At 34.3% G+C, this 19,579-nt stretch overlaps 2 protein-coding genes across 2 annotated transcripts; one reads left to right on the top strand and one right to left on the bottom strand.

The window, feature by feature from the left end:
• Positions 1 to 662: 662 nt before the first annotated feature.
• Positions 663 to 8,689, bottom strand: bco2l (beta-carotene 15, 15-dioxygenase 2, like). Its single transcript, XM_056457794.1, has 12 exons — positions 8,556 to 8,689; positions 7,536 to 7,707; positions 6,864 to 7,075; positions 6,642 to 6,757; positions 5,829 to 5,931; positions 4,754 to 4,885; positions 3,921 to 4,081; positions 3,669 to 3,836; positions 3,455 to 3,589; positions 2,176 to 2,358; positions 1,993 to 2,103; positions 663 to 1,160 (listed from the first exon to the last, which is right to left on the bottom strand). The coding sequence occupies exons 1-12, from the start codon at positions 8,593 to 8,595 to the stop codon at positions 1,044 to 1,046; spliced, it is 1,650 nt and encodes a 549-aa protein (XP_056313769.1). The 5' UTR covers positions 8,596 to 8,689; the 3' UTR covers positions 663 to 1,043.
• A 2,415-nt stretch (positions 8,690 to 11,104) lies between these two features.
• Positions 11,105 to 18,805, top strand: ela3l (elastase 3 like). Its single transcript, XM_056457795.1, has 8 exons — positions 11,105 to 11,211; positions 11,294 to 11,382; positions 13,116 to 13,213; positions 13,366 to 13,494; positions 15,457 to 15,593; positions 15,681 to 15,826; positions 17,761 to 17,913; positions 18,705 to 18,805. The coding sequence occupies exons 1-8, from the start codon at positions 11,172 to 11,174 to the stop codon at positions 18,720 to 18,722; spliced, it is 810 nt and encodes a 269-aa protein (XP_056313770.1). The 5' UTR covers positions 11,105 to 11,171; the 3' UTR covers positions 18,723 to 18,805.
• The last annotated feature ends 774 nt before the right edge of the window (positions 18,806 to 19,579 follow it).

Below are 19,579 nucleotides of genomic sequence, written 5' to 3'. Positions count from 1 at the left end.
GACACCTTTGAACAAATAGCCATGTAAGACGAGCGCCACCTAGTGATTTGAAGCGGACTTTTTTTATATATATCTCAAATTCTTATATCTCTAGATATTATAATATCTGTCTTTGTTTTGATGATTACCCAGAAATGAAAGAGAAATTTAAAGATAGATGATAAACAAAATGTCCTTTTTTTTGCCTGTAAATATTATGATTTTTGTTATTTTTTATTTGGTTTATTAATAAAAAGTTGTTATCACTCCTTAAGTTCAAATATTCAACTTCTCACAAAAAATAAATGCATGCATAATAATTCTTAAGCAACATCATCAACAACAACAACAACAACATTAATATACAAACATGTCAGCCTCTGCAAAATATTTAAATGTTAATAACCAAATATAAAACACAAAAGGTAAAAATAAAGACTATACAAATGCAATAAACAGATAATATTAAGATATTATAAGCCATAACATTTATTTAAAAAATTACATGTTTTATATACATGGTTTTATATATATATATATATATATATATATATATATATATATATATATATATATATATATATATATATATATATATATATATATATATATATATATATATATATATATATATATATATATATATATATATATTTTTTTTTTTTTTTTTTTTTTTGAATGAATGAATGAATGAATGAATGAATGAAAGAATATTTAAAAGTAAAAGTATTAAAAAGTAGATAAACTAGTATAAAATATACATGAATAAAATACATTATTGAATAACAAAATATGCTGTAGAGAGTACAAGTGCTGTAGAGAGTACAAATACAATAGTTTAAAACCATTGCTCAACTTGCTTAAGCATAAGAAAAAGCATTATTATATCAGATTCCTCCCCCAAATATATACCGTACCAATACCAAATCACAACCAGCCAAGAAAAATCAGGCATAATACAAAAAAATACTACTCCAATACAAAAAACTCCTCCTTGTTTAGATGGACAAACTCAAAATGAGTAAAATTAATTAGATTAGATATTTTGATGTTAAATCTTCTGTTTAGCTTGTCTCATTGAAGAGTCCATGAGTGCCGTATGGGATGTCCACTGGAATTTCTGCTCGTCCAAGCTCAGTGAACGTCTTTGCATCAAGGACAAGGAGGAAACTGCTCTTTTTCTGAAGAGAGTTACACCATGACTTGTTAAAACTGAACTCTTAGACTGAATGCTGATAAATGCAATGAAGTAAAAGAAAATCTCTATCTGATATATATCTCACTAAAATGCTTCTACAATTTTCTAGTAGTGGATGAAGTGCACAAATCAAGTATTTGGTAAATGTAGATACACTAATAAAATATTTCTCCAGTAAAAGTTCAGTCTTCTTGTACAATTTAACTTGAGTTAAAATGAAAGCTGTTTATTTATATAGCATAGTTTTATTTCATTACCAAATTTTGTCATATTTAAATAACCATACTAATACTGTAATAAAGTAAAAAAGAACATAATATAACATATACTGTATACATCTAAATACAAACAATATAAAAGAGCCACCAAAATGTGAGAACACTTTAGGAGAAATGCTATGCAGCCATGCTAATTTAATAAATTTTATGAGGGGAAAACTTCCCAATGTGACTTCATTAATGTATTTTATTTTAACTTTTCGATTATCTTTTAATTAAAACCTGGTAATACAGAAATATGGATGTGTCTGCACTCCAGCATTTCATACTGTGGGCATCAATGCTGTATACAATCCTTTTATGGATTTACTTCATAAACAACTGACAGTCACTAACATACAGTATGATTTATATTTACAATAATGAATCCTAAAATAATGCACTGACACCTAAAAGACAAATTTTTACTTTACTCTTCAGAACATTTGTCAAAATGAAGCTATATATGCAAGCATGAGTATTTATAATAATTAAATAAAAGAGAATATCAATGGACCTAAAAAGACTAAGTGAAATTTATGACATTACAAAACTAACCTCTCGAGGTGTAATGATCACAGACATGACCACACCATCATCCTCATCCTGAGCATCAGGTGCTGGAACAAACACTGGTTCTGAGGGGAACAAACCAGCATGGCGCCACACCTACAACCAAGGACACAGATCAAACCTCATATTCTCCATTAAAATCAACCTTTAAGTATGTAAAGATGCCACCTTCAGCTTCTTTCCCTCCAGATCCATCTTAAGCAGAGAGTCACCAAACACATGACCAAAGCCACAGGCGTAGAAATATCGATAAGGACGAGCATTGTAATTAGCATAGTTTATCTGTGGAAACTCAAGACCACCGTACTGCAACAGGTCATCATTGTAGAGATCCTCATGACAGAGGAACACCTTATATTAACAAGAAAAAAAGTGATATACATAAATATATACTGTATATATACACATTTACCGACCACTTTATTAGGTAAACCTTACTAGTACCAGGTTTGATGCCCTTTTGCCTTCAGAACTGCGGTAATCCTTCGTGGCATAGATTCAACAAGGTACTGGAAATATTCTTCAGAGATTTTGGTCTATATTGACTTGATAGCATCACGCAGTTGCTGCAGATTTGTCGGCTGCACATCCATGACGCTAATCTTCCGTTCCACCACATCCCAAAGATGCTCTATTGGATTGAGATCTGGTGACTGTGGAGGCCATTTGAGTACAGTGAACTCATCGTCATTTTCTCGAAACCAGTCTGAGATGATTTACGCTTTATGCCACCACCACCAGCAGCCTCAACCGTTGATACAAGGCAGGATGGATCCATGCTTTCATGTTTTTAAGACCAAGTTCTCCCCCTACCATTCGAATGTCGCAGCAGAAATCGAGACTTGTTCCAATTTTCTATTGTCCAATTTTGGTGAGCCTGTGTGAATTGTACCCTCAGTTTTCTGTTCTTAGCTGACAGGAGTGGCAACCAGTGTGGTCTTCTGCTGCTGTAGTCCATCCAACTCAAGGGTTTAAAGTGTTGTGCATTCTGAGATGCTCTTCTGCATATCTCGGTTGTAACGAATGGTTATTTAAGTTACTGTTGCCTTATATCAGCTCGAACCAGTCTGGCCATTCTCCTCTGACCTCTGGCATCAACAAGGCATTTGTGCCCACAGAACTGCCGCTCACTGGATATTTTCTGGTTGTGCGTGAAAATCCCAGTAGATCAGCAGTTCCTGAAATAATCAGACCTGCCCATCTGGCACCAACAACCATGTTCAAAGTCACGTAAATCACCTTTCTTCCCCATTCTGATGCTCGGTTTGAACTGCAGTAGACCATCTTGACCATGTCTACATGCCTAAATGCATTAAGTTGCTGCCATGTGATTGGCTGATTATAACTTTGCATTAACGAGCAGTTGGACAGGTGTACCTAATAAAGTGGCCGGTGAGTATATGTATTATTTTTCCATTCTGCCTCATTCGATCTCTTGCTCACATACCCCAGTTTGTGTTTTCACAGCGCTAGCGGTGATGTTTGGCAAATTAATGAGGTTTTGGTCATTGGGTTCATCTTCCTTCACGTCCAGAGGCAGCACATACCGCCGTGGTAAGTTTGTACACAGTGAATTGAAAAACTGGAAAAGCCACACATTACATTATTAGCACTATCAGCATTATCGGCATTTGACATGCAATAGATTGGGAAAACATTACCTTGTCAAGTTCTTCCCCTGTCGCCTGTAGATTCTCCAGTGTGAATTCACCAATCACATTGCCATCATCTCCACAGCACATGTCCATAATCAGATATCCATTCTCTTCATATGCGTTAATCTGGTGCAAGGCGAACATGGCACTGCTGTAGTATTTTGTGTTGAGGAGCTGCATGGATAAAAGCATAGTATTCAGAGGTGAAAAGGGCAGTAATTAGATGTCAGTATGATGTTGTGATAAGGTCTGCATTGCCTGGCCTGTGTGTCTGTCTGCCACATGAAAGATGGTGTCTAGTTCCGGGTTCCAGGACATGACCTTATGAAAGCTCTTTCCAGCAATTCTGTACAGCATGAACTTCAGCAGGTCCAGCTTGATCGGCTGCTCAATGAAGACTATGTAATTCTCTGACATGACTGCACATGGGATAAGAACAAAAATGCAATGTTTTAATCTTTTCTTGAGTGTAGTTTACAATATACTGGACAATAGTCTGCCCACATTTCCACAATGTCAAACTGTATGTAAAGTGCTCAACATAAGTACAACCCTCACAAATCTCTCTTTTAAATTCATACAGTATTTTAATAGGAAGCTATACAATATTATGTTTGTGCATACACATTAGATTAGTCAGTACTGAAGCCAAATCTGGAGCTTATCTAACAAAATAACTTACAATAATGGTCCTAAAACTAGTACACCCAAATGTATATGTTATAAAAAAATATTAAATACAAATTTAATAAAGAGAAAAAATCAAGAGAAGCAAAAAAATAAAAAAAAATTTAGGTTGAAATTTTTTTTGCAATATTTTGCTTGAATTTAATTGTATTATCTTTCAATTTCTAAATACGTTCAGTGATTAAAATATTATTTTAATGAATATATATATTTAATAAATCTGTTTTGCTTAAATGCAGCAAAATACATCACTTATATTCACTGAGAAATGGATACAAATATTAATTTTCAAAATGGGCTGTACTCAGTTATGCTGAGCACTGTATATAGATGTAAAATAATCATTATCAAGTAACAGGGCTGACTGTGTGATCTACTCATGTAAATATGGCAGGCAAATATACCAAAACTGTGGTAGTATGATGGTTTTCTGGGGTCAGAAGCAGGAATCGAGCAAAGAATTTCAGCGCCAGACAGATCAGCATCATCACCCTGTTCTTCACCTGGTGGTACTCTGAGTATATGGTAGAAGAAGCCTTTGAGAAACAAAATGGAAGATGAAGTGTTTTTTTTGTGGTTAAAATATTTTATATTTCAGGTGAATGTAGAAAGCATGTCTGATATGCTGATTTCCCTAAAAAGTGTGCCTCTGTGGTGATTTCAATGCTCAAAAAATAGAGTTTCAAAACTCAGCACTAAAAAACATTTTTGCTGCTTGTTCCAACTACAAATATAAAATGAGCTGAAACAACACAATTCTTGAGATTTTTCGGGGAAAGCTTTATTTATGTTCAATTCACCTAAATTTGTTCACCTAAGTTAACCTAAATGAATTGTGTGAAACCCTGCATTTTTTTTTTTACAATGAAGCTATTTTCTTGTATGTTTGTGCAACCAATAATTTTGGGGTAAAAAAAATCTTTCACAAAAAGCCACTTGTGCAGGGATGAGTGATGCTAAACAGTTTTAATTTGATATACAATAGTGATACTCTTTGTTACAATTTAAGCAATACTGATACAATAGTAATTATTTCACAGAGTTGCCTTGAAACATTCTGTGCTATTCAGTAAGAAAAAGACTGGGTGGGACATATGAGTAGCTTCACCCCTTTTTAAAAATAGCCAATACTGTTTTGTTTATATCACAGAGCTTTTGAACTTGGTAAAGCCTCATTTTTCATCTTATGACAGCCACAGTCTAAAAGTAATGCTTAGTCTTCTGTGTGTGATTTTCTTCTGTGCTCTCCAATGCAAAACCTTTAAACTTTCTTCACCCCAAAGCAAAATATATTTACACTGTCTGAATCACTGTTTGAACACTATTTAGTGTAGGAGTGGGACGATTAAAATTTAACAGAACCAAGATCCAGTGTTTAGACCTGGTGTGGACATTTCTAATATTAGTATCATTATCATATAATAGTCATGATTGTTATTGTCTTTGCTGTGAATGAGCCTTTATAATAACGCTACTCACCTTTTCTGCCATATGAGTTTCCCATGTTGTAAGTCGCTCCTTCCCGATCATAATGTGGATGAGCTGTGGCTGCATTGACTGCAATAAATTTGGACCAATCCACCTTTCAAATAAAAAAATCACATAGAAACTAGTGTTAATTTTAAGAAAACACTGTTGTGTACGAATGTGTACTACTCAAGATGGAATGCTGTACATTTGGCTTGACTTTGTTTCGTTTCATTAGTGTTTGTTTCATTTTGCACATCCAACATTGTTACACATTCCATGTTCGTGTTTCCCAGCAAGCATTTGTTGTTTTTAAAAGATGTCTTATAGACATCTAATAGACATCTAAACATAGTCGTCTTGGCTAAAACAAGGCTAAATTTAGGCTGTCAGTGAAAATCTAATAGACGTCTAAGAATACACACACAAAAATATATATATTTTTTATTTTTGCTTGTTCAAGCTACTTATTTAAAATGAGCTGAAACAACACAATTCTTAAGATTTCATTGGGACAACTTAATTTTTTTATGTTCAATCCACATAAATTTGGTAAAGTGTTAACTCAATCGATTTGTGTTGGAACAACGTAAATGAATTGTGGGGAACCCTGCATTTTATTACAGTATTAGATTTTCACTGGCAATCCAAGTTTAGCCTTGTTTTAGCCAAGCGGTCTACGTTTAGACGTCTTTTAAACACAAAATTGTTTGCTGGCCTGATTCCTTTCTGCTACTTTCTATACGTTTTTTCCATTTATTAAAGTTTGTTTTTAAAAACGTTCTTGTGTGTGTCCCCAAGTTTTTGTATATCTTTTGATCATACCTTTTCTTTCGTTTCTAGGCTCACGGGGTCAATTTTGCGCATGAAGTTGGTCTCAGTGCTTACGTAGAAATCTCCTTTGTACTTAACAAAGTTCACTCCTGCATTATCAGTTGTTTCTGATAATCAAACACAGAGAAATATTACAAAATGTATGATTGTATTAACTATGAACTGTACTCGTCCATTGTCTCTGTGAACAGATAGGCCACCATTGATGCTTACTTGGTATCTGAAAGCGTGAAAAAAAGCGGGCGAAGATGTTTTTGCATGGGTCAGGTGTTGCCAGGGTGCCAAATTCAGAAACCACAATTCGGTTTTTCTCTGAGTTCTGCACATAGGAATCACTGCGCAAAAAACGGCTGCTGTAGGTCACCTGGCCATCTTTAATGTTGAAACGATGCATCAAAGCCATACCGTCAAACCAGTGGGTGAATCTGAGGAACAGATGCAGACAAAAAACAAAGGAAAACACAACCAGGTCAAAATTAGTATGTAGTATCAATCAGTCATTCATTTTCTTTTTGGCTTAGTCCCTTTTTTAATCTCGGGTCACCACAGCAGAATGAACTGCCAACTTATCCAGCATATGTTTTACACAGTGAGTGCTCTTCCAGCTGCAACCCATCACTGGGAAACACCCATACACTATGGACAATTTAGATTACCCAATTCACCTATAGCACATGTCTTTGGACTGTGGGGGAAACCGGAGCACTCCGAAGAAACTCATGCGAATTCGTGGAGAACATGCAAACTCCACAGAGAAATGCCAACTGACCCAGCCGAGGCTCAAACCAGCGACCTTCTTGCTGTGAGGTGACAGCGCTACCCACTAAGCCACCGCGCCACATAGTATATAGTATATGCAAGTAAATAATAGGTATGACCTCTTACTTGCTTTCACCAAACTCAAATTTTCCAGGTCCATTTCTGAGGAAGCTGCCGTTGATCCAGGAGGGAATTTGACCTTTAATGAGTGTAGTGATGGGGTCTGGGGTCTCCTCCACAGAGCTGACAAGAGGACCGATGAACTCCAGGCTGCTGGCAGATGGCCGTTTTTTGTTCGCTGTGAAGAAATCACACCATAACAAATCATGAGAGGTGCGACACAGACAATGTGACAGATGATTAGACTGTACACAGTTCTGGAGGACATCAGAGTCCACGAGCAACTGAAATAAATAGAATCAAGTGCATTAAAAAAGGACAAAGCAGAAATAAAGTGTGGCATAACTGGATGAGTTGTCTGAAGTATTATCTAAGCATGAATCACAAGTCATGATATAAATCTTACTATCTTGAATAAATAGTTCTGTTTTAGAGTTGGTTTCTTATAAAATTACAAATGTTTATGCACTGTAAAACCCAACAGTAACTTTATTAAATGAAATGAGTGTAGTTTGACTCAAAATTGACTGAAAGTTAATTCTACTCATTTGAAAAGAGTTTTGAACGGAGTGTTGAAGGTAATGAGTTAATTAAATATCTCACTATTTCAACTTAAACGGAGTAAGTTCACAGTACTCGTATAGATTAGTTTTTTTTTATCTCAAAAGGTTTGTAGCAATCGGTTTCCTCAAACGGTTTGAGTTGCCTTAACTTATTGGGGATACATTGTGGCAATAGGAACAAGAAAAGCGTTTGCTTACTTTGCTTACGGCAATGCTCATAACTGTTTATTTGCATTGATCTACAAATAACGAATTCAATGATAGACAAATAAATGGCATAATCTTTCATTTAGAAGTTTTCCTAATCTTTCACATCTTAGAGTAAATTCGAACAGAAGTTATGAAATCACAAAGTATGCACAGCCATGCAGCAAAATGTTATATAAATGCATGAGAATGGTTACATAACACATTTAGACAGTAAGTTGTAGTAACTATGGTAGTAAAGCACACAAAGTTTTACCTGGCACTTTATAAATTTGATCCTGTGCAGATGTTGACATGACTTTAGGTGTTAAGAAATGCTATCTTAAAAAAACACTTAACAGAAGACGTAGACTAGATAAACAAAGAGTTCCTGACAATAGAAGGACGGCCCATGAACACATGACCGGGTGGGATGGGCTAAATCTAGCAAACTGGACCTTGTACAGAACCAAAGTGGAACAGTATTTTGTGATAACAACTTATTTACATTTGGATATATTCAGGCTGTGTACATATTGGGACATTTTATTTAGAAAGCTTGATCCCCACATTAATTTGCATTGAATTTGTATTGAAAAAAAAAAACAACAACAAGAAAAACACAATAAGCTCAAATAAATTAACTAACATTATAATGCCTATGTGGCAATTTGGAGATATTAATATTTGATATTTGTTACGAAAACACACACATACACACAATAACAAGCTGTACTTCATATTTATGCCTTTTGAAATGTTAATTACTGTGAGCATTTAGTCTTTTAGGGAAAACAGAAAGAAATAACGTCATGACAACATATAACATTAGGTTACAAACAGTACAAAAGTGCATGGATTAATTACCTTCTAGTCATTTTGAGTTGAGATATTTTCCATGAGATAACAAAAGCCGCAAACTGATCAGCAGCGTGGTGACAGAACAACAGCAGGACAATCAGAACGTCATGATCTCTCCGTTCTACTATATCTTTGACAGATTTCAGGAACACACTGTTATCTAGATGAGATTAAAGCATCCTCATGTGGCCTAATGAGTTTCCTCCAGGCCGTTAAGGGTGAATATTCATACATTATTCTTTGAATGAAGTCATCTGATGCAATATTTTCAGTGAGGATGAATATTGAGTTTTATACACGAGTAAATGCCAAGTAAACATATTCACACTTTTAAATCCCCAGATAGCAAAGGCTTTGCTATGAGCATGCAATATAGTTCCGTTAAGGTGTCTTTGTTCACATTAAAGGGGTGACGCAGTGGCGCAGTAGGTAGTGCTGTCGCCACACAGCAAGAAGGTTGCTGGTTTGAGCCTCGGCTGGGTCAGTTGGCATTTCTGTGTGGAGTTTGCATGTACTCCCTGCGTTCACGTGGCTTTCCTCCGGGTGCTCCAGTTTCCCCCATAGTTCAAAGACTAAGGTAGGCTAAATTGTCTGTATGAGTGTGAGTGTTAACGGATGTTTCCCAGAGACGGGTTGTGGCTGGAAGGGCATCTGCTGCGCAATACATGTGCTGGATAAGTTGGCGGTTCATTCCGCTATGGCGACCGCGGTTTTATATAGGGACTAAGCCGAAAAAGTATGAATGAATGAATGAATGAATTTTTTTTTTTAAAGAATGCATGCACATTTTTATGGTTCAATAGTGAGATATCATAAAACACTAGCTGGGCAGTACATGTGTTTTATTATAGGATAATATATGCGTGTGTGTCATATATATAAAATGCATAAATCTAATTCTGCAATACAATTTTGCTTCATTTTCTGACCCAAAAAAAGCAACACAGACGTATGTCAATCCTGCTGCTAACCTCTTTTCTCTGAGAACTCGCCATCTGCTGACCTCCTTCAAACAAGACCACAGGTACATTCAAATGTAACATTATTCACAGCGAGTAAAATAATTATTCACAAACCACATATGCTATGTGATTCATTTACAGTACTAAAGTTGGCTTTGTGAGAACTATAATATTTGTATTTAAATAGTGAGAGTGTCTTTAGTTATACTTCATTGCATTCAACTTCATGATCTATCAAAAACTATATCTTTTATATAAATGATGTTCTTTTAAATCACCTATCATCATTAGACTTTTTCAAATGGACAAAAATATTAAATAGCACTACTTAATATTAAAAGCAAGTTCACTCAAAAATGAAAATATACTCACTATTTACTCACACTCAAGTGGTTCCAAACCATTGATACGTTTCTTTATTCTGTTGAACACAAGAGAAGATATTTTGAAGAAAGCTGAAAACCTGTAACCATTGACATCCATAGTAGGAAAAATAAATACTGTGTAAGTTAACGGTTACAGGTTTTTATCTTTCAGTTACAATTAATATGATTTCACAATACTGATTTAACTTATTATCAAATAAATGCAACATTGAAGAGCTGTAGTCTTAAAATCTGTGGATGGTAGAGTATAAGCTAGATTGTCATACATTCTATTTAGTAATTACGTTAATTAAACTTTCAAAATATTGCACAGAAACAAATGACATTCATCATATTTGCCTTAAGAACCTGCACAAAACTCACACAAACTACCTGAGGTAAATATCCCAAAATGAAAACCCCTTTTCTTCCAAAGATTGATCTCTTTCTTATGGGAATTCTAAAGAGTCTAGGACTGTATGTTAATAAATAAATCAAGATAACTAGTCAAGTCAGAGGATTGTGCTTGAAGGCCATGTGAAAGTTTTCAAGGAAAGCAGCTGTTCAAAGGCTGATAATTGTTTTTCCAGCTATAACAGGTGGAATACTCAGCAATATTGTTTGTAATATTGTGTGGCGAATGTGACATCACAGATAGAGAGGGTTTAAAAGCGATCGATGCTAGTGTTGTGGACCTGAGTCAACATGTTCACCCTCATCCTAGCATCAGTGCTCATCGCCAGCGGTAGGACATTTGCACACCAGAACTGCTTAGAGTTGTTGTTCTATTATGAGTTTAACCATTGTAATCTGAATTTCTCCTGCAGCCTTTGGGTGTGGAAAACCACCCATCGAGCCTCTCGTGTCTCGTGTGGTCAATGGAGAGGAAGCAAGACCACATAGCTGGCCCTGGCAGGTATTTACTGACTTTTTTTTGTCTGTCATTATTTCTAATTCCATGTCATTTCTACCTCTGTCACACTCTGCCATTTAACCCTTTAAGGTAGACTGCTTGAAAATATTGTTTTTGGCCAAAGCTTGCATTGAATAATATATTGATGCAACTCAGATAAATAGTTATAAGCAATTAAAATAATAATGATAGCCTATAGATAAAAGGTCGATCAGGTGGTTACGATGCTTGTGATATTGTAGGAATATAGTTCACCCAAAAATGAACATTTACTCACTATTTACTCATTTTCAAGTGTTTCCAAAACTTTATGAGTTTTTCTTCTGTTGAACACTAAAGAAGATATGAGAAAGAAAGCTGAATAAAACTGAAAACTTCTAACCGTTGGCTTCCATAGAAGGAAACACAAACACTATGAGAGTCAATGGTTACAGTTTTTCAGCTTTCTTCAATATATCTTCTTTTGTGTTCAACAGAAAAAGAAAGAAACAACAAATAGATAGCTAAATCGGTTTGCGGCAAGTAAAGGGTGAGTAAATGTTTACAGAATTTTCAGTTTTGGGTGAACTATCAATGTTGACAGAACTTAGTGTTTAGGAGTTTTGGGGCTAATTTTTACAATCATACATAACTTCAGTCCTACAAAAATTTTAAATATGTATGAAAATATTTATTTTTCCTTACCACCCCCAAAACCCAACCAGAAAATCCTACTAAATTGTACAAATGGGGTCATACAAATTAGCCACTAAATCAAAAAGTGACAAATTCCTGTGAGAAAGTGTTGGTCTGTCTTATTTTCCACGCAATTTTAGCATCGGTTTCCTCTCTTTATTACATTCCTGCATTTGGAATGCATTTTTATGTGAAGTTTTGTTGCAGTGTGCGCTAGTCTGTAAATTAAACAGCGTTTCTATGCTAGATGCTGGAAGCTAGCTCTCTGCAACTCTCATGTGGTCGCCCACTGAAGCTAAGCAGGGCTGTGCCTGGTAAGCACCTGGTTAGGTACAACCAAGTGGTGTTAGTAAGGCCAGAAGGGGGCACTCAACCTGCAGTCTGTGTGGGTCCAGTGCATTGATAGGGACACTATAGACAATTTCAATGTAGTGATGTCATTGGTCCATGAACATTTTCTGCTGGATATCAAACTATTTCATAACTGTTACAAGAGGCAATTCAATCGTAACTTAATGTTAAAACAGCCATCATAACATTATTTATCAATATGTGGCTCTTTTTAGATTCTCGGAAGCTAAGAATGTAAAACAGCAAATACATTAGGACCATTGTTTTTGTTTATATTCCTCAAAGTGGTCTTTACTGCTCAGTGAGTGCTGTCTTTAGGATGAGACGTTAAACTGAGGTTCTGACTCTCTGTGGTTGTTAAAAATCCAAGGATGTCCTTCAAAAAAGAGTAGGGATTTAATCCTGGCCAAATTTGCCCACTGGCCTCTGTCCATTATGGCCTCCTAGACATCCCCATATCATAATTGGCTTCATCACTCTGTCTCCTCTCCACCAATCAGCTGGTGTGTAGTGTGCAGTCTGGAGCAATATGGCTGCCGTCGCATCATCCAGGTGGATGCTGCACACTGGTGGTGGATGAGGAGATCCCCCCATTGTGTAAAGCTTTGAGTGTCTAGAAAAGCACTATATAAATGTAAGGAATTATTATTATTATTATTATTATTATTATTATTATTATTAAATATATTCTTTATGTGTCCCATTATTAGGTCTCTCTGCAGTATCAGAGTGGAAGCTCATTTTACCACACCTGCGGGGGATCTATCATTGCTGAAAACTGGGTGATGACTGCTGCTCACTGCATCAGGTAGATAAGTCCAGCCCAATGTTCATCTCATATATTATTCTTCCTTGGTCAGAGCAGAATAACATTAACAGTAACTCCTTTTCAGATTAGTGTTGTGAACTTCTGTATACTAATCTCATTTTAAACCGTCATATATTTTCTCTCCTGTAAAGTTCTGGCCGCAACTACAGAGTGCTAATTGGCAAGCATGACCTGTCAGTAAATGAGGAAGGATCCAAGACTATCAGCGCACAGAAGATTATTGTGCATGAGAAATGGAACTCAATGTTTGTTGCTCTTGGGTAAGTTTTAGATATTATAATTTTTTTTAATAATTTTAATTAATTAACAGTTAAGAATCACATGGGTTGTCAATTTGTTATAATATCAGGGCTTTCTGTCAAATATGATTATATAACTGACTGACCATTTTCAAAATTAAAGATAGTTTTAATACTTCTATCCACCTAATTTTTATATTTAGCTGGCTAATGAAGTGTATATGGCACATTCATAGGAAATATCAGCCACACTTTCATGAAGCCTGCATTTATAATGCATTATAAGCACAATGTATGCATAACGCCTTATTTTTGTTTCATATCTTGATGTTGCATTCTAAAGATGTAAACAATATTGTCCTATATGTTAAGATATTTAATGCAAAGCCATGTTTAAACAAATAAAAAGCTTTATAATTTGTTTATAATATGGTACCGCATACAAGTTGCTTATTAGCTTGCATATCGGTACTAATAAATTTACTAAGTTGCCTTGTCCTGCAAATTCAGCATTCCATAATCTTTCCCCTTATCTTAACTGATACAACAAGTACATTACTATTAACAGTACATTATGAACTTATTGAAGCAAAACTCATAGTTAACAGTGAATATGTTACCATTCTAAAGTGTAGTACATACTATTCAAACGTGCTCTTTGTCTCCTTTAAGTAACAGAAGTTGATGTTTCAAAAAGTAAAATGCGAGTTTTGGATGCAAAAACCTATAAATGCTGTCTGAAATTTTCTCTTAAAATACATGTAATGTATTTTTTCTCAGCCTCCAATGTTTATTTTAAGTTCTTTGACTTTAAAGGCACTGAAAATAACCTCCTCTTCACCATAAAAGTGAAATTACTGAACATACAAACAGAAGCCCAAGAAAATTCTCATTTTAGAAGAAATTTTCAGACGGCACTTAGAGGCTTTTGCATTTAAGCTCTTCAAATATATCATCAAATGATTACATGACTATATTATAAAGTTGTTTACAAGTAATTACGTATGCATTTTAATTTTTTCATAATACTTCTAAAGAGCATTGCATATACAGACTTCATAGAAAGAGCAACCAAAATATCAAATTTTGAGAAATATCACATTTTAGGTCGATTATAGAACCAATAAGTGGAAATTTTTTGGAAATTTTGATTTAAACATCACCTGTAATCTGAATAAATAGGTTTCCATTGATGTGGTTTGTTTGTTATTATAGGAGAATATTTAGCTGAGATACATTCATTCATTTTCCTTCGGCTTAGTCCCTTTAATCATCAGGGGTCGCCACAGCAAAATGAACCGCCAACTTATCCAGCATATGTTTTACAGCGGATGTTTTAGCGGATGTCCTTTTAGCTGCAACCCAGTACTGGAAAACATCCATACACACTCATTCACTCACATACACTACTGCCAATTTAGCTTTTTAATTCACCTATATCGCATGTCTTTGGACTGTGGGGCAAACCAGACACCTGGGGGAATTCCAAGCAAACACGAGGAGAACATGCATTCTCCACACAGAAATGCCAACTGACCCAGCCGAGACCCAAACCAACAATCTTCTTGCTTTGAGGCGACAGTGCTTACCACTGAGCCACCATGCCACCTCTACATCCTTTTGAAAAAGGGGTTAAAATGAATATATAGAGAAAATTGCATATAAAGTTTGATCAATTAATAAAGTTTTGATATTTTACAGTTGGATAAAATATCTTATTATATCTTAACTAAATATCTTCATAAACATGATCTTTACTTTATATTCTTATGATTTTGAGCATTAAAAAACAGTAAATTTTACCCTTTGTACTTTGGTTGTTGACAAAAATATATTCATAAAACATAAGATAAAGTTTTTAAGGTTTATGGTCACATATTGACTTGTCCTGATCACCCTCTTGAGTTTATTTTGTGACACTGATTTTTGACATCAACACAATGAGAGTAAACAACATCTCTTTTTGTGATTGTTCTCATTCAGAAACGACATTGCCCTGATCAAGTTGTCTGAGCCTGTGACACTGAGTGATACTATTCAGTTGGGCTGTGTTCCTGCTCCTGGCGACGTTCTCCCAAACAACTACCCTTGCTATATTACAGGCTGGGGAAGACTCTCCAGTGAGTGCTCCTGCACACAAAACCTGACACTACATGCACATAATAATAGCACACTGTATTAACCAACATACTTGGGTTGTGTCCCAGCTGGTGGTGCTCTTCCTGACAGACTTCAGCAGGCACTGATGCCAGCTGTGGATCACGCCACCTGCTCCAGGTTTGACTGGTGGGGCTCCAGTGTCAAGGAGACCATGGTCTGCGCTGGTGGAGACGGTGTTGTCGCTGGATGCAATGTGAGTAAAGTTATTGAGGTCATTTATTAATTGTCATGTGCCACTTTATTCGTGAGGCATCTATTAGTTTAGAGAGGAACTTTAAGTAATTTCTTAAATTCAATAAATGAGAATGATGTTCTGAATTTTGAGGATGCAAACTGTATATGCTTTTCTAAAAAAACTGTTGATAATGAGTATATTTTAGACACAATATTGCTGGTCACTTTTTGTGTTTTGGCTGAAGCCACATAAAATAAACTGTGTAGTCAGTGTTTTTGAATGAATCAATTGAATGAGTAACTCAAAGAATTGTAAAGACAGCAGTCATTTAAGTCTATCTATTGGGAAAATTAAATATGCCCCATGAGTTGTTAAAGGGATAGTTTCCCAAAATTGAAAATGTACTCACAAATTACTCACCCTCAAATAGTTTTAAAGCTTTATGAGTGTCTCTCTTCTGTTGAACATAAAAGAAGATATTCTGAAGAAAGCTGGAAACCAGTAACCATTGACTTCATAGTAGGAAATGATTCTATGAAAGTCAATGATTACTGGGTTTCAGCTTTTTTCAAAATATCTTATTTTGAGTTCAACAGAAGACTAAAAGACTAAAACTAAAAGAGGCTCAGAATAAGTGAAGGGTCAGTAAATGATGACAGAATGTTCATGTTTTGGGTGAACTATGCCTTTAAATGTAAAACAAAAACATTTCGACTGACCCCTAGTGGATGGCTGCAGTACAGGACTTACCCTGCTCTCTCAATGTAAACGTAAGGGATTCGAGTCAACTGATAATATAAATAAATAAATTAATTAAAATTCATTAGCTCTTATCAAGCTATGGCATGTTTAAGTATTCACTATTCCAGTAACTTTGCTTTTAGTTTGTTATTTGATGCAATTTACAATGAAGTATAAGCTCTTTTCTGCAGTAACTCGGAATAACAAAGTAAACAGTCAAACTATTTGCTCTTCAAAAAAGTGTGTATATATTGACAATGATACAATAATATAATATAATATAATATAATATAATATAATATAATATAATATAATATAATATAATATAATATAATATAATATAAAATAATATAATATAATATAATATAATATAATATAATATAATATAATATAATATAATATAAAATAATATAATATAATATAATATAAAATAAAATGATATAATATAATATAATATAATATAATATAATATAATATAATATAATATAATATAATATAAAATAATATAATATAATATAATATAATATAATATAATATAATATAATATAATATAATATAAAATGATATAATATAATATAATATAATATAATATAATATAATATAATACAATATAAAATAATATAATATAATATAATATAATATAAAATAATATAATATAATATAATATAATATAATATAATATAATATAATATAATATAAAATAATATAATATAATATAATATAATATAATATAATATAATATAAAATAATATAATATAATATTGTATAATATAATATAATATAATATAATATAATATAATATAATATAATATAATATAATATAATATAATATAATATAATATAATATAATATAAAATAAAATGATATAATATAATATAATATAATATAATATAATATAATATAATATAATATAATATAATATAATAAGATATCAGCTTGCTATGTGGTGACAGTGACCATACATGGTTGTTTTGTCTTCCTTTTTATTCAGCGGAAGTATGTGGAAACTCATTAGCCATCTTTTTAACTATGTTTACCATGTAAATCCCAGTTGGAATGGCACTCACAAAGCCCAATTTAAGTCAATATTAAAAGTCTAATTCAAATAAAAGAGCTATTTTTTTCTATTTTGTTCAGTTTCAAAGTCTGCATAGAAACCTTTGCATGGCAGAATACATTACAATCAGTATTTTTTTGCAAACCTCCTACAGGGAGACTCCGGCGGTCCTCTGAACTGCAAGAACTCCGACGGCATCTGGGAGGTCCATGGAATTGCCAGCTTTGTTTCTGGTTTGGGCTGTAACACTATTAGGAAGCCTACTGTTTTCACCCGTGTGTCTTCTTTCACTGACTGGATCGACAAGGTACACATGGTGCTTTATTATGAATATTAATTATTTATGCTAATAGAGTTCTAAAGCCATTCAGGTCAACAAATCCCTGATCATTGAATGCATTTGTGCAATGTCGCAAATCCCTTAGTTTCAAGATGAAAACATGACAATTTACTAAGGGCTATCAGACTCTGAATTCTGTGATTCTTTGGCAAGAAAGCCTGAACATAGTGCCTAAATAGTAAATGAATCTCCAGTGGTCAGGTTCAGCAGTTACATGGACTTGAATGTTGGAAATTCAGAGATCCCAGTAAGATCTTTTAAATAGAAACATTTCTTAACTAAACCGTGTCTTCAGAGTCCAATATGGCTGTTCAGTGCAATAGTATCTGTAGGCAGAGTTGGATTTGCAAGCTGAGACTGCATATCTCAGAGATGCAATGTCAGACACAATGAACTCATTGGAGCTAGTGACATCACTGTGAGGGGTATGGTTAGGGGTGGGCATTAAAAAGCATTGCATGCAGCTCACCTTGCGACTGCACCAAGTCTGCATCCAGACCCCTCTTGCTCAGTAGATCAACTGAAATGAAACCGTAGTGATATTTTTTTGGTAAAAAGTAATCAGAACACAGCAATAACTCTCAAAATATTCCTAGTTTACAATTTTTAAATGAGTTTTATGAAGATGTGATTGCTTTTTAGTTAGACTTTCTTAGTAATAATGTCATGCATGAACCTGTGACCTAATGAATATTAGAGAGATCTGCATACGTGTGATGATTTAATAACGTCCTCCTTTTTCTATCTGCTTCTGGAAGGTCATGATGAACAACTAAGAAGAAACAAGGATGTCATTATATTAATACCACAAAACCAACACACAGAGAAGAAAGTAAATAAAAACATAATGACTCAACAAGGGATTCATTTTGGTTTTCCTTTCCCACTCTCCCACACTGATTCAATTCAAACTGCCAAATGTTAGAGGGAATATTAGGCTAAACTCCAATTAACTGAACGAAAGCCTGATTCTGATTGAGCATCTGAAAGTTTGAGGAGGGCAGCTGTGTTGTATCTCTGTCAAACATGATGTTTGGATCAAATCGGAATGTAGTATTTTAAAGACTGTAGTACCTCAGAGTGAAACAGATCATCTGGCCAAAGGAGGTGAGGAGATCTGATCGCTTCCCACTCATCTGTAGGAGGAAGGGATGATAATCATGACCTGCTGACATACAACAATATCGAGTGAAAACCTCACATGGATGATCTGTGGATTTAAAGAAAGATGTGTTTTTTCAATGCCAATTTCTCAAGCATAATTTGAAGATAACGTTGAGTGACTGCCAGTGGTAAAATGTAGAACGAAAACATATAGGTTAAGCCTTTGAGAGAGTGTTACAATCATTAGTGTAATTAGATAAAAAATATTTGGATGAAAGCTTTCACATATTACCTGGTTTTTGTCCACATGAGACTTTTTGAAATCTGAAATTGTGCTGAATGCTTTTGCTTTGGAAGAGTACAGGATACAGTCATTGCCTGTTGGCTGTTTAGTGAAAATAAATAGTTCCAATTAGTTCTCATGGTTTTCAATCAGAATAAATATTTAAATAAGAGGTAGAAAACTTTTGCTTCTATATCTCAAAGAGTCTGACACTCTGAGGGTGAAGCTTTTGTCTCCTTACAGTTT

This window comes from Danio aesculapii, chromosome 5, assembly GCF_903798145.1.
Source record: "Danio aesculapii chromosome 5, fDanAes4.1, whole genome shotgun sequence".
In the NCBI taxonomy this organism is placed as follows: Eukaryota; Metazoa; Chordata; class Actinopteri; order Cypriniformes; family Danionidae; genus Danio; species Danio aesculapii.
Note: the sequence above shows the minus strand (reverse complement) of the source record. Positions and strands in the feature narration are given on the sequence as shown.